General features: G+C 39.0%; 1 protein-coding gene across 2 annotated transcripts in view; it reads left to right on the top strand.

The window, feature by feature from the left end:
* Nucleotides 1-15,437, top strand: part of STK10 (serine/threonine kinase 10) — a 129,967-nt gene that overhangs the window by 92,193 nt on the left and 22,337 nt on the right. For both annotated transcript variants that reach the window (XM_060765099.2, XM_060765098.2), the window contains exons 3-7: nt 4,527-4,575; nt 6,662-6,811; nt 10,127-10,199; nt 11,896-12,090; nt 14,333-14,414. In XM_060765099.2, coding sequence (XP_060621082.2) covers nt 4,527-4,575; nt 6,662-6,811; nt 10,127-10,199; nt 11,896-12,090; nt 14,333-14,414 — 549 coding nt within the window. The remainder of the gene's footprint in view (nt 1-4,526; nt 4,576-6,661; nt 6,812-10,126; nt 10,200-11,895; nt 12,091-14,332; nt 14,415-15,437) is intronic.

Here is a 15,437-nt window from a genome sequence, read left to right as displayed (position 1 = left end):
AACCCTTCTTGGATTAATTCTGTAACTTGTGGGGTTTGAGATAGATAAAACACAAGTATCATATTTTTGTAAAATACCCCAAAAAATCAGCTGTCTATATACTTCCAAAAAGAAAAGTTTAGATTCCCCAGTTCTGCAGCAGTTTGGCTATAACAAGTCAGTTTTGTGCAAGATTCAGGCCATTACTTTATTCTATTATCTGAAATCAGTAGTGTGTGGGATAGAACTTTGAGAACATCAGATTAGTTTACACAGAATATTTATTAGTACATTTTGGGACAGTTTCAGAGAAAGGGTACAAACTCAGCAATCTCTCATCCACACTACCCCACTTTTAGTGTTTCTCTCCTGCAGGATTAATTGTTGAATGAATTGCCAGTTTGTGAAACGGAGCAACCAAAGGTCATGAATTCTTCACATAGGAAGGGTGGTGCCAAGTTTGAAACACTAATCTTTGCTTTCTCAGCAATTAAATTGTCATGCCAGAGAGTTTGAATCCTCTTTAGTAAAAGGAGAACAGATTCTATTAAAAGGGTTGAAAGGATGGATTTTTATCTCTCTTCTTAGGTGGTGCAAAACTACCTCAAAAAACCACCTCTACCCTTCAGGGTAGAGAAAGGCAGGATACAAATAGAGTAAATAAATAAAATAAATAATAAATGTTACTTCAAACACCCATTCAAAAGTATTCTGCTCACTGGTGAGCTACAAAAATCTTCTTAGGTCCTATATTTGTACTTTGTTGCACAATAATGAGGGGGATTTTTTTTCCATTCAGATATTTATCTCCTTAAAGCTGATCTTCAGAATCCCATGAGGGAATTTTTTTTTATTATATAGATGGTCATTTTCCTCCAGGAAATGGAATAACTTATCATTGAAGCCATGAGCCAGCATGGCTTGAGAGTTCTTCCAAGCATGATGAGTTTGAACAAAACCTGCCTGTTCATGTTTCCTGATTCTATTTCCCCGATTCCCATACAAACCAGGAGGCTTGTGAAAAAGACTAGACGTGAACTCATGGGGCTACTCCTAACCTAGTCAATGTTGCAACTTAAGGAAAATTTCTTCTTCTACTTCAAAAAGACTCCATCCTTTCATACCCCTAAAAATAATTCCAGATGTCCTCTGGGGCTCAACAGGAAAAGTGATAGATGGCATATTAGGTGGTATATCAGATAAATATGGATTTGATGCAGCAGACTTATTTGTGTTTCTAGAAATCGGGGACACTTTGTGCATGGAACACTGTTCTTATGACTGACTGTCTTGGTATCATTGCTACTGTACAGCCAAATGCCGACATGTATAGAATGCTGTTCCTGTGACTGATACTACCACGTGCCTTGGTATCATTGCTGCTGTACAGCTGGTGGTCTGAGGGTAAATCTTTTTAAAGCTTGGCAACGTGAAAGCCACAGGGTGTAAGAAGAGCATGTTCTGAATTATTGTCTTCTCAAGAAGGAGGGACTAGCAATGGGTATGCAAGTGGATGCACTTTAGTCATACATAAAGTTCACTGTTCTTTCTGGTACTTGCAAAGGCGTAGATGTGAGGAATGTGCCAATATGTACTAAGAGGGGTAGGCCAAAATGAATGGTTAATGCTCATCCTCCCCATTCAACTTCCTTTATTATATAATATAACATTAAAAGCAGTATACATTCTGAGAACTACAGTCATTAATTGATCACTGCCATAAACAGGATCCTGGATGTGGATATGGTCCAAGATGCATTTTTTCTTTGTCAAACTGTGTTTCTCATTTGAAGGTTTCATATCTGGTAGATTCCCTTTTTAGAAAGGACTCAAGCATATGGAAAGATTGGTTCAATGAACAGGAATTGGGATCAGAGCCTGGGAATGTTTCTATAGTTTTTGCAGTTTTATACAGTTGTGGTTGAAAACAATAATCTTTTGAGTATAATCTGAGAGATCAGCACTGAAAAGTAAATTGAGCTCAAAAAGGAAGGTCCAGTTAATATTTCCTAAAAGTTTTATAAGCCGCAGGAGAATACTAGGTGTGCATAGTTGGCTGGTTTCTTGTTTAGGTAAAACCACCAGAACGTGCTTGTTCTTAAGTCCCTTTTTAATATTTGGATTTGTTTTATTTTCTACAAACTGACATTTATGTTTCTTTCCTTTTTCAGTGGGCAAAATCTTAACAAACAAAACAAAGCACTGCTTAATGCTGTCTTCAATAGGGTGGGACAAGTAGATTTAGAAGGCAAACATCATAGTTGTGGTTTATACAGCTGGGACTATTTGAGTTTGTATTGCAACTTAAACTGGATTTCTGAGATCCAAGAAGACAATGTGCGTATCAGCAGTTTAAAGCAACCAGCCTCCGCCCTTATTCCTTTACAATTCTGATCATAATTACAAATGCACTATTTTCTAATCTCCCAAGTTCTTTCTGTGGGACAGTTCAGGCTCCGATCACATCTTCTCTTGGTGGCTTCTCTACCCTCTCTGTCTTCTTTCTTTGTGCCAAAGGTGTTGGTTCCCTCCTTTCAAATCATCCTTTCCTTTGGTCATTCTCTTTTAAACGACAGCAAAGCAGTGCAAATATCTTAAGTTAGCTAATATTGATTTGGGCAAAATTGGGGTTAATCTTGTTAGATTGTATGCAAACTTGTCTCATGTTGTCTCTAGGATTATCCAAAAACAAAGGTGTAACTTCTGTGGATGATTTTTGAGCGTTTTACATTCCAGATAAGGAATTTCAAAAGTTTGTGAATGTATTTGCCCACATCTGGCTGCAAAATCTTTGTGAAAATGTTTTCCCCAGTCATCTTAGTACTGTTGTCTTTTCCTCATGCTGCTCCAAATATCTGGAGATACAGACACAAATACACTAGCATTCAATTGTTTGCTAAGTAGGTGTGTCCCTTCCTTTGCTGACAGAGGCCTTTGCCTTTAATAACCATATGGCAGAAATTCCACATTCCTTCTTGACTGAATGCTGGGGAGGTGTCCAGGGAACTGCAGAACCACTCCCCTCCCCACCCTACCCCACGAGAAGCTTAACCTCTGGGCCTCTATAAATTTCAATTGCCAGGAGCCAAAACAGCAGCAAGGAAAGCAAGACAAGTATTTTTATTATCGTCATATTGTTCTATCCCATCCACAGCAAAACTTTACAATGGCTTCGGTAAATAATAGCACTTTCTACCACCTGGCCAGATAAAAGAGTGAAGACGTGGCTTGGAGTCAGGCCTTCAATGAATGAGACAACACCATAGGACCCTGGATGGAAGTTGATGTAGATCCATCTTAATAGGACAACTGACCACTGTAGTTTTATATATATTGTTTTTAAAGTTGTTTTTGTAATTGTGATATATGATATTTTAATGAGTGTATATGTTTTTTATGGCTGGAAACCGGGCTGAGTCCCTCAATGAGGTTGAGAAGCTCGGTATAGAAAACTGTGAAATAAAATAAAATAAAATAAAATAAAATAAATAAAAGATGGAGATGCCTGAAATTGTACTTTTCTTTCTTATGTTGCAAAATGCCCACACCGCAAAGGTGGGCATTATATATCCTGAAAGGGAGGTTAGATATCCTTTAAGTATCACAAGAACTACAACAGCAAGAACAACTTACTTGTAGATACATCATCTGCTTTAAACTAAGGTTCTTCTGCAGATGAGGCCTCAGGGCTATCCTTGAAAGAACTTTACAGGCCAATTAAGGAGTGTGGCACTTGCCTGTACTATTCTTGCAGCTCTGAACACTGACAGTCAAGACGGGAAACACTGTGTCTGGATAGCAGTGCATTTAAATGTGAACTTTATGTGTTTTGGTAACAAAAGCTGCAATGCAGCATCTTAGATGCTTCAACTGATTTTTTAACGATAATTACTAGAGCTTAAAAATTGTATAAAGGACTATAATTCCCAAAATTCCTCAGTCAGCAGGGACAGGGTAGGTTGGCTACAAGATTCTGGAAGTTCTTACTCCCAAGCTGTATTCTTGTATGCAAACACAGTTAGACATGAGACAAGCCTCCCACATGAATAGTAAAACATCAAAACATCTGGGCGTCCCCTGGGCAATTTCCTTGCAGACAGGCAGTTCTCTCACACCAGAAGTGATTTGCAGTTTCTCAAGTTGCTCCTGATAAAAACTGTGTTTCATGAACGAAAATATTAAAAATATTAAATATATTGCATAATATTACTTTCAGGGCAGTGACGCTTTCTTCGATACCAGTTTGAAAATGCATTAAATTATCAGTGTAGAGGGGGCTGTATCTAAAGAAAGAAAGAGGATGTAGTTGTTCTTAGGAGCAGCACCTGAGTTCTAATGAACAATAGCCTTAGCAGAATATTCCAATGAGTACACCTGCTCTGTAGGACAACAAGCTAGTTACAGAATGTCGCTTCATTCAAACCGGTTTGATCCAGAGGTTGTAATTTGGTTGCTCTCCTTTCTCATAGCATGTAAGTTATACTTTGAAATATAACTTCTGTTCATCCATGTAAAATCTATTTTTGTCTTGCTTCTTTTTCTGGTAGATCATGATTGAGTTTTGCCCTGGTGGCGCTGTGGATGCTACCATGTTAGGTAAGTGAAGTCACCTATTAAATCCTTTTGTGGTCTGCTGTCAGATAAACAAGCCATTGAGCTTTGTCTCCATACTACCCTTCTCAATTTTGTGTCCAAACTGTACCCATATCAACCTCATGTATATAGAGAGAGGTTTAAGGAGGTGAAGCGTATCTGCCACTAAGAAAGGGATTTTTATAGCTTTACTTATAACACAAAATAGCTGATAGTGTCAGAAGTCTTGACTAGCAGAGCATTAATCCATAGTTCAAGGTCAAGCTGATAATCTAACAGCACAAACATTAATAGGATAACACAATAGAGAAGTCAAATGACTGTTCCAGGGTTGTAAGTCATATACCAGAATGTCCAGAGTACAAGGTTGAATCAGAATAAGTAGCCAAGGTCAATCCAGGGTTCAGGAAACTTTAGATAGCAAAAGTTGAAGATCATAGCTTCTAGAACTGATGTTGCAGCCAGCAACAAGATTGCCAGGCTTGTGTTCCTTAAATCCCAAGTCCACAGGTGTTACCTGTTGCTGGCTCTCTTTTCAGAAATCTCAAGGACCTGCGTAGCTGAGACCTCTCTCTTCACAGGTCCATGAAAGCTGGAACAGTTAACTCTTTCTCAGCCTGCTCAGGGAACTCACTTGAACTTGTCCTACAGGCTGAGAAGAAGTTGCTTCTTCCATGGGTGCTGTTTCAAAGCTTGGCTGAGAGGGCTGCTGGGCTCCAGCTCGATCACTGAGCCTTCCACTAGCATCTCCTTATCCGTGCTTTCTAAGCTGTCCATGACAGATAGATTTCTACACAGGTGAACTCACTCTATGTGCTTTATCTCCAAGACATTACTAGTAATGATGGCTCCATATTTGTGGGTTGGCGTTTGGAGCAGTAATTGCTTCTGAAGGACAACTCCATAGAAAGTATATTTTGTAGCAATGGTATGTTGCCTAAATTTGCTGCAGCTGAGGTTTTGAGGTGAACAGTTCTGGCAGGGTTTGTATGGCTTGGACTGAGGACTTACTTTGAGAGGAAAGGGGAAGGGCCGAAGGAAGAATCTAGCTATCTTTTTTGAGCGCTAAATATTTGACCCCTTTGCTCAAGGCAATTGCTGCACCCTATCAAAGGAGACATTGCTCAGAGGCTACAGATCTAAACTCCCAGTTTATGGTATCCAGGAGGAAAAAGGGGGCACATACAAAATATATGACTAGATATTCAAAAAGCCTGATTTAACTGCAGTTTTTATTGCTGTTTAATTTAACCTCTCAAACAGGATATTTTGGATCATGAAAATTCTTTCTTGACCATGTTTTATTATTTGGGAAACAAATTGGAGGGAATGACAACCCCCTTGTAACCCCAGCTCTGCCAAGAATAAAATTATTATTATTATGTTTATGCTTATGTTTATGTTTATGTTTATTTATACCCCGCTTTATCTCTCCTAAAGGAGACTCAAAGCGGCTTACATTAAAAGTATGACCACATAATTTAAAATATACAGATATGCAACCATTAAAACAGAATTAAATTTTCTCACTTAAAATCCATTAAAACATATTGAAATCTAAGAACCACAGCACCCCCCTGGCTTGATCTTCAAAACCTTGTTCTTTAAATGCCTGTCTGAATAAGAAGATATAGTAGGTGAGAAAAAGAAAAACCACATGCTTAAATGAGAGCTTTTAACTGACTCCTTGATTGAGATATTTCACTTATGAGTGAATGGTTGCTCAACTTCTTTGAGAACCTCATGGAAATATTTGACAGAAGAAATGGGGGACTTAATTTCTTAGGTTGTAAAACTGTACATTAGTTAACAAGATCTTGGACAAATAAGCTCTTTTTAAATAATTGTTTATTCCTGTCCAGCTGCTGTTTAATTGTCTAATCCTCTGACTAGCTGGAAGGTTTACTTGTTTGTTTGTGTGGCACGAGCATAGAGAGACTTAAGCTAGACAACTGTATAAGATTTTGTCCTTCTTCAAATACATTTTAGATTCAGCAGCTAAAAATCTTCCATTAGGTATCAGAACATATAACCTCAAGGCCAAGTGAAGCTCAGTTTAGGAGCTTTTTCCATGGTCTCTGTTTTGCAGAATTGGATCGAGGCTTGACTGAACCCCAGATCCAAGTGGTCTGCCGCCAGATGTTAGAGGCCCTGAACTACCTCCACAGCAAGAGGATTATCCATCGAGACCTCAAGGCAGGCAATGTATTGCTGACCCTCGATGGAGACATCAAGCTTGGTGAGTAGTTTATTCTAGCTTAAGAAACATCAGATGGGTGGTTTCCTATGCACAGCAAATGTTAGGACTGAAAATAGCAGCTGTAGTATATTTTTAAAAAATGGTCAGGGTTATTCTGTAACGACACATGTTTTTCTTTTTAGTGCATAACACAATTATGCATGCCTATCTGTACTGTATTACTACTTAAGATTGATATGCCTCCACCCTTTCTCTCTGAGACTGTTGGAGCTACATTGTTCTTTGCAGTTTTTCTGTGAAATTGGATAAGATGATAGAAGAATTTCCTGAATGCCATTGAGGCAGTTCCACAATTGAGGTGGAATATGAGCCATCTTTCAGGAAGGTTTTACAAGAACAACCTGTAAAGAAGTTGTTAAACTGCTGCCACCAATTGTGAAGAAGACCGTTTTAATACCACCAAATGCCACCAAATGTGAAGGTGCGTGGTAAACTTACTGCCACCTAATCTGTGAGGGAAGCCGGGCAACGATCAATATCAGCCTAGGAGCTATTTTATAAAGGAACTGTTAATGACAGAAGGTTTTGTTTCAGTGATAGCGTAGCGTTTACTGTCTCTGGCTGACTGCACTATTGCAGGCTGTTCAGCTTAGAAGAAACTGTAACAGGCAAGGCTTGAGGAGAACAGTAACAAGTTTATTTTAACATGAGTATAACATGTTTAACTGTTTCTTCAAAAGAGGCACAAATCTTGATGGTTACATTGGAAAGGTTTCATGAGTAATCTCAGGCACAGTCTTCAAGAAGTTTCTTTAAGCAGATGTAACCCTTCTGGACAACTGCCCTAATATAACAAATAAGCTAAAAGGCTTATTTTTAACAGAATTCCCTATAGCACACTGGCTAAGGACACATTCCCTGAATCTCCACCCAGAGACCCAGTCTTCTCAGCAGCTCACTGGCATACTGACTAATTCCCTGTTTCTCCCACTAGAGAAATCAGGCCCTTCCTGTAGCTCACCGGCTTACAACTGGCTTTTTAAAACAGCTGCCTCCTGAAGAGGCAGTTGGCTCCGCCCCTGTTGCTATGGCAACTCAGCTAACACCAAGCCACCCTCTCCCACAACACATAATCTCCCATACTTACCATCCCTAAACCACCGTCCAAACTAAACATAACCAAAGAAATAAAACTTACACATCGTCACACAACCCAATACATATTTACTAATAAATCTGTTTCAGCATGCTCAGTGGGACTTACCCACAGGAGATTTTGAACAGGATTGCAGTCTTCTTTTGGTTTTTATATCTTATTAGATACTAAGAATGGATGAAATGACATTAGTTGTGAATACCTTGGGACAAATCATGGAAAGCTGTATGAGATACTAGAAAAAGAAAGTTGTTATGGTGACAGAACTAATGGTCCAGATGATATCAATTTGAGAATGTTTAGATAATGTAAATGTGAAAGTACTGATCTTCTAATAAAAAAAACCCATAACATTTCTCTAATATCAGTCCGTGTATCACAACGATGACTAGAACATAACTAATGTAACATCACTTCTTCTATTTTTAAAGGGCGAGGGGGTGCGGGGAGTCCAGAGGGTTCTCAGAAATCATAGGCCAATTAGTTTAACATCTGTTATGGATTAATCTGTGGAAAGCATTTTTAAAAACAAAACTATAAAATATATGGAAAGATAAGTCTTGCCGAAAGTGATTCAGCATGGTTTCTCCTTAGGTAAGTTCTGTTTCACTGATCTTATTGAGTGCCAAGAAACAAGCAAGCTATGTGACCTGATGTTGTTTATTGGATTTGCTGATTTTTTTTTACTCTGGATGTAAATTTTTGTAAAGATTATGTTCTCACAGGCAAGAAGGAATAAATTTACCATTTTTCTCCTTGCTTTGAAAAAGTAAAAAAACAACAACAGCAGAATCTTTAAATGGGAATTTGTCATGATCTAGCAAAAGTCCTGGTGAGACCTGGCTTGAATTGGTTTCATGTCTTTTAATACTGCCACCTTCCAGAAAGGAAATTTTCCAGTGCAAGGTCAGGTTGGAGGATCCAAATGGCATGCTTTTGAGAAAACATGTGGCAGTCTTTACAAAGAATAATTAAATTAGCATTCATGAAGGAGATAAATCAAAACAGAGATGTTAAGTGCAAGAGTGTAAGGTTGTTCTGGAAGAAAAGGTCAGCATTTTTATTGTTGCTCTGCATGGGATTGCATAAATCAATGCATACCATTCTTCTGCAGCCCTGGCAGGAACTGACATATTTTCTATATGAGGTGGAGAGAGTGCAGTTTGTTTGGTCAGTGGTGGAGAGGAGGGGGAGCTGATATTTCCTACTTTACGTCACTTTTTCAGTGGAACTTTCTGGGAAGGGGGGCAATCCATTACATGAAATGGAAGTGCAAACAACAGCAGGAAGCAGAGAAACAATAAAGCAAGTGTTGGTGTAGTAGGATTTTTTTGAGAGTCCTGTGGCCTGGTCATTTCACTGCTGTCATGACAGAAGATGGAAGGACTGTAATCATTGCTCCTTATTATGTATGTATGTGCCTCCAAGTTGCCTGTTGACTTATGGTGACCCCATAAATTTCACAGGGTTTTCTTAGGCAAGGAAAACTTGGGTGGTTTTGCAAGTTCCTTCCTCAGAAAGATAGCTTACAGTCCCTGATATTTGCTGGTGTTGCCTCAACCAAGTATTTAACAGAGCTGACCTTTAGAGAATGTATCCCTTGTTACTGTGGGAAAGGAACAGTTGGACTTGAGAGATAAACAGTTAAGCCAAGATCTTGCACTGCTAAAGTGGTAGTGGGTTGTGGGAAAAGTTTTAACTTCTTATACTAAGGAAATCATTTAATAATCATTTAATAGCCTGGGACATTTGAGAAGCTTCAGGTTTCACACTTTGGAATGCCAGGAAGCACACACAGTCCACAGGCCATACTTTGTCCATCTTTGATTTATGTGGTTTGTTCCTGTAATTATGATTCCATGGTCAGTTGCTGAGGGAATTTTTGATAACCAGAGGGCAAATTACACATCACCTTATGTTTGAGAACTTTCAGCTTGATCAGGAATGGAGATTCTTTGCCCTCTGTATGTTGTTGGATGCCAGTTCCCATCAACCCCAGACAGGATAGGCAGTGCATCATGAGACAATGATATCAGTGCAAGGGGAACATTATCTTTGTCCTTTGGATCTTTCTGCTTGTTTTGAGGAAGCGACTTTCAGTGCTAGTAGGCTGTAGGGGAAGTTTTAACTTCCTTACATTGAAGGAAAACACTTTGAAACTCTGTTAGAAGATTTAATGTGGTTTAAACTCTTTTCAGCTGATTTTGGAGTCTCTGCCAAAAACATGAAGACTTTTCAAAAACGGGATTCCTTCATTGGCACACCATACTGGTAAGTGAATGAATCCACAATTGCAGGCTCCTCCCTAAAAATCAGTTTGTGTCTTCTTTCTGCCGCATGGAACAATTGCTCACCACAGTGAGGGGCAAATAAGCCACTGCTCCTGTCATTTTTTAGACTGGCCAGGGCTAATGGAAGTAGAGAGCCACAAATTGCTGGCCTGGTACTTGGATGAATTTTTTAAAATTCACATAAATTAACATATGTTGTTTTCATGTAAGCTTGGCATATTGGTTGTTTTCCTCTAATATTGATTTTTGCAATGGCCTGTTTCAATGTTATCTCTTAAGTTAAAACATAAAGACTACACGAGGGGTTGCCATTTGAGAAAGCAGTGCTGCTTTTCATTATTATTTTTAGTGTCTTCACATTCCAAAATGTCTGGAGAACATAATGCTTGTTTTAAAAAAAGACGTTTAGGGGAAAGTAGAGGTGGAGTAAAAACCTTTGTTGTAATTATATTCTCTTGGTCATATTCAGCCACCACTTTTCCGAGAGGAAGGAGCAATGAAAAAGCTACAAGTCACATAACTGGAATGGGGTGTTGATGACATCTAGGCCATTCTCCTCTTTCTCTCCCCCCCCCCCCCCCCTTTACTCCTGGAATGTCAATTTGAAGCAGCTCCAAGAGCATTAAAGCAACAATTCACTCCAGGAATTTAAACTCCAAATCAGCCACTTCTCTGTGGGGAAGTGATCAGTGAGCATTAATTTGCTGTCTAAAGCAGCATCCAAGCCAGATGTCATTGGCCTGCTGGTTTTCTATTTCCATGGCCAACTGGGAATGGACAAATGAATGGATGGAGAGTGATGGCCCGGGGATTGCCTGTAACCAGAGACAGTGAAACATTTTCACCTCCCATTAATTATGTGAAGAAAAAACAATGAAAGGATTAACCTACCCCCATAATTACACATTTATTTTATTGCTTTTTTATATTTGTATCCTACTTTTCTCTCCTCTAAGGAACTCCTAGAGATGCATAGTTCTCTTGCCTGCTACAACCTTGCGGTTAGGTTGCAAGATAGTAACTGATCCAAGATCAACAAGTGAGATTTGTGGCCAAGTGAGAATAAGTGCCTCAATCTGCCCAAAACAACAGGCATAGGTACCATTGAACTACTGGGGTGGCAGCTGGATTTTCCACTGCCATTTTCTCTACCCTCAGTACCTGATCTGACAAGATAGGACAGTAGTGATGGCTTCACTCAAGGGATCTACATGTACATCTTTCCCCAGATAGTAAGCTATGGCTCTGTCCCAATAATAACAAATAAACTTTATTTCCCGCCTCATCTCCCTGGAGGGACTCGGGGCAATTTACAAGACAACAACAATGCAAAACAAAACACATAGAATATACAACAGAAATTAGCCTAAATCAATAAAAATAAATACCAAGTGAAATAAAAATGAACAATATATGGAGATTAACATAAAACACCTTAACATAATCCTAGTCCAACATTTTTTGGACTGCACAATGCTGGCTCTAGAAATGCTCAACTTTGGCCAAGTCATAGCTGTGACAGGAGAACATATTTCAACCACAAGCTGTAAAATGTATCTTGAGAGCATATGATTAGCTCAGGACCAATTGCATTAAAGAGTTTGAGTGGAAAAGGCAAACAATAATGTATTACTAGTAATACTCATTCTTTTTTACATTCTTCTTCTTTTTGAAAGGATGGCTCCTGAGGTGGTGATGTGTGAAACCATGAAAGATACCCCTTATGACTACAAGGCTGACATCTGGTCCTTGGGCATCACACTGATTGAAATGGCCCAAATAGAGCCACCTCATCATGAGCTCAACCCCATGAGGGTCCTGCTGAAAATAGCCAAATCTGACCCTCCTATGCTTAGCTTTCCTTCAAAATGGTGAGATAATATGTTGCTGTGTTGAAGGTGTTTATGTGGGAGTGCAATAATTGCATTGGTCTCTCTTCTCTTTGTAATTACCCACAATAGATAGTCAAAAGTGAAATTTATACCAAACTATTCAAAGTATCATTCCATAATGAACTAGATTAAAAGCCGCTGAGAAGACAGTAAGTGATTACAAGATGGGTCTGGAGAGCTCATGACCATCTAGATCAGTGGTTTTCAACCTGTGGGTCCCCAGGTATTTTGGCCTCCAACTCCCAGAAATCCCAGCCAGTTTACCAGTTGTTAGGATTTCTGGGAATTAAAGGCCAAAACATCTTGGGACCCACAGGTTGAGAACCACAGATCTAGACGTTGTCGGACTCTAATTTCCATTAGCCCCAATTAGCATGGATCACAGTTGGGATGATGAGTTGGAGTCCAGCAACTTGTGGAGAACTGTGAGTGCTTCACTTTTGTTGTAAAATTTTCCCATTAGAGAGTGTGAAGAGAGATTCATTGGACATGATTTGGAACTGTATAATAAGTTTCACAAGTCACATTATTGGCTGAACAGTTTTATTTTTCTTTCTGTGTACAAGTGGGCTATTGTGTTGTATGTTACATATACACCCATTTCTCCATGAATCTTGAGCAAGATATTTCCTCAGCCCAGCCTACGTCCAGGTTCAAGTGGGAGGATGCAGTGAAATAATCCACGTGTGCCCTTTCACCGAAAAGCAATAAAATGAGCCAAGCCTTTTTCAAAACAAACATGCAATATAGATGCTGTCCAGACTACTCACATTTTTTGTGGTGTATTTCCTTTTAGCTTGAGTTCAACAGTGATTGATCCATTTACTTCATACTGTATTTTGCTCTATTGCAGATTTTAATTCTTCACTCTCTTTCTGGCAGATTCAAAGAAAGGGAGGAAAACCCATGTGAGATTCTTATTTAACAGTAAAAGTGTCAATTAAAGCGCATATGGCCCCTTTTTCTTACAACACCTTCAAGTTTTGTGACAGGAAGATTGGTTTCTTTATCTTCCTGCCCCCAAAGTATAGTGTTTTCAGTGCATTCATTACGTATGAACTATGTGTGGAATACGGTACCATGAATATCATGTAGGAAATACTTCTCAGTGACAAAACATATATCTTGCATTTGGAACATCCCAGGTTCTTTTCTTGGCATCACTAGTTAAAACAAATTTGGATACAAATGATAGAGCAGACATTCTGTCTCCTGAGATCCTGGAAAACAAGTGCTAGTTATAGTGAAATTTTTGCATTAAAATAAACTAATATTCTAGTGTATGAGTGAAGAACTGCCCCCCTAGAGATGTTTTCAAACTGCAGTTCCCAAACCTGCTCCTCATTGTCTGTGCTGAAATGCATCTGGGCAGCTGCTGTTGCCCATCCCATTCTAACTGGTATAAGGCAGCTCACCATGTCCCCGTAGACACCTGAAATATGTCTATTCATGATGTTAATAATGAGTAACAGAAATCCATCTTGTGAATCTCTCACCTAAATAGCTTCTTTTCCTCTTTTCTTCATAACATACGAATCTGATGGTGGAAAATACATTTAGTCAGACCTCTTGTTAAAAATGCAGTAAGCAGCAGCATTGCTCTTCTGTTTTCTCTTTCCAAAATTTGTAACAAGCAAACAGGATAGCATTCTAATTGTTGGCAGAAAAAAAGAGCAGAAGCATAGCTGAGTAACTGTGCTTGGAAAAACATTTCTGTGATTGTCTGTAGAAACTGCTAGAAAGTGCTGTAGCCTTCCATGACATAGAGGCAGCATTAAAAAGGGGGTGTGGTGGGAGTGGAAGGTTGGCATTATCACTTGCCTGACAGAAGGCTTTGTATTAGCATGAGCTCAAGCTTATAGTTGTCCTCATGCGAGCTTCCAAACCTTTGGGCTTTAGCGCAAATTGGGGATATAATGACAGCATGTAAGTTGTTCTGAGTAGCTGTGGCTCCTGGGTTAAAAAAATGTGGAATCTGTAGTTAAGTAGCCAATATTTTCTAAGTACTCAGAAGTTTTACTGTTCTCATGTCTGTTCTTATTTATCTCCACATTTCTTTTCATAGCTGTTAAGCATTATTGTTTGTGCAATTGGAGATGTAAGCAACAAGGCTATGGGGTGGATATGAGAGGTTTTTTTTCTCTTCACACATTTTGCTAATTGCCTTTGTAATGTTTTTAAAAGACAAAAATAAAAGATTGTAATTTATTATTTCTAAAAGGTCTCCACATTTCAAAGACTTCCTGAAGATCGCCCTTGACAAGAATCCTGAGACAAGGCCAAGTGCAGCCCAGTTACTGGAGGTAAGTGCACCATTTGGAGAATGAATCCCAGTTAATAAATGCCTAATGCTCTCTGAGGACTTACATATCCATATAAGCAACTGCTTGTAGAATTGTAATCTAGAGACAATGTACATTTTTTTAAAATTGTGCAAATTTGTTTTGGGGTAGTTAATAGAAAGAACAGCTGGGTCTTAGTGCTGTAGGTATAGTGCCCAACTGGAGTGGTGTTCCTTCTTACTTTCAGCAGGGAGATAAGAGTGGCTGGGCTTTCTACAGGCAACATATTAACCACTAGGCAAGATTCAATGTAAGTTTCAGTTTTCCTCCTCCCCTGGCTATCCTAACCTACCTCTACAACTCAACTACAGTGGAGAAAAGATAGATGTAATTTCTCAACAATATAAAAGTGATAAGCCTCTATCCTTAGTGGTCTCACACATATTGTTGATTTCCTTAAACTTTCCATGTCATTCATGTTTTTTTTTTTGTCTGCTGTTTTAGTTAGTGTTCAAACTTGAGTCTTTGGTTGCTGATAAACTTATCTTAAATTAAAGTCATCTAGTTAGTGTGTGGGAAAAGAACTATCCCTACAAAAAGAGTGCAAGAGAACAAAAAGTGTGTTGCTATTAACAGAGGAGATCATCAGTGTTGTCATGCCTGGGAAGACTTGTGATTTTGGAATGAAATTTAGAGCTTACTTGGTGGAATGGTCTTTCTGTAGTGCTTGACTCAGGATGATCTATGTAATTAATGAAACATGTGTATCCTCCACTGGACACACAGATCCATTTTGCATATTATGTCCCCTCCAAAAGGACTTCCCTAAGGAAATTGGACTGGCACATAGAGTATCTGGATCGGGCATTGAGAGCACATGTTTTAGATGTCCTACTCTGACATCAGTCCTCTTGGATTCACTTGCGTTTTCTTTTAGTAAGGTGTGTATAGGATTGCATCATAGGAAAAGTTTATGATCAGAGGCATCCTTGTCCTATTTCTCTGTGATAGGAAGATGAGGTAGATGTGGGACTATGACTCCAG

Source organism: Anolis sagrei, chromosome 2 (genome assembly GCF_037176765.1).
Source record: "Anolis sagrei isolate rAnoSag1 chromosome 2, rAnoSag1.mat, whole genome shotgun sequence".
Lineage (NCBI taxonomy): Eukaryota > Metazoa > Chordata > Lepidosauria > Squamata > Dactyloidae > Anolis > Anolis sagrei.
Note: the sequence above shows the minus strand (reverse complement) of the source record. Positions and strands in the feature narration are given on the sequence as shown.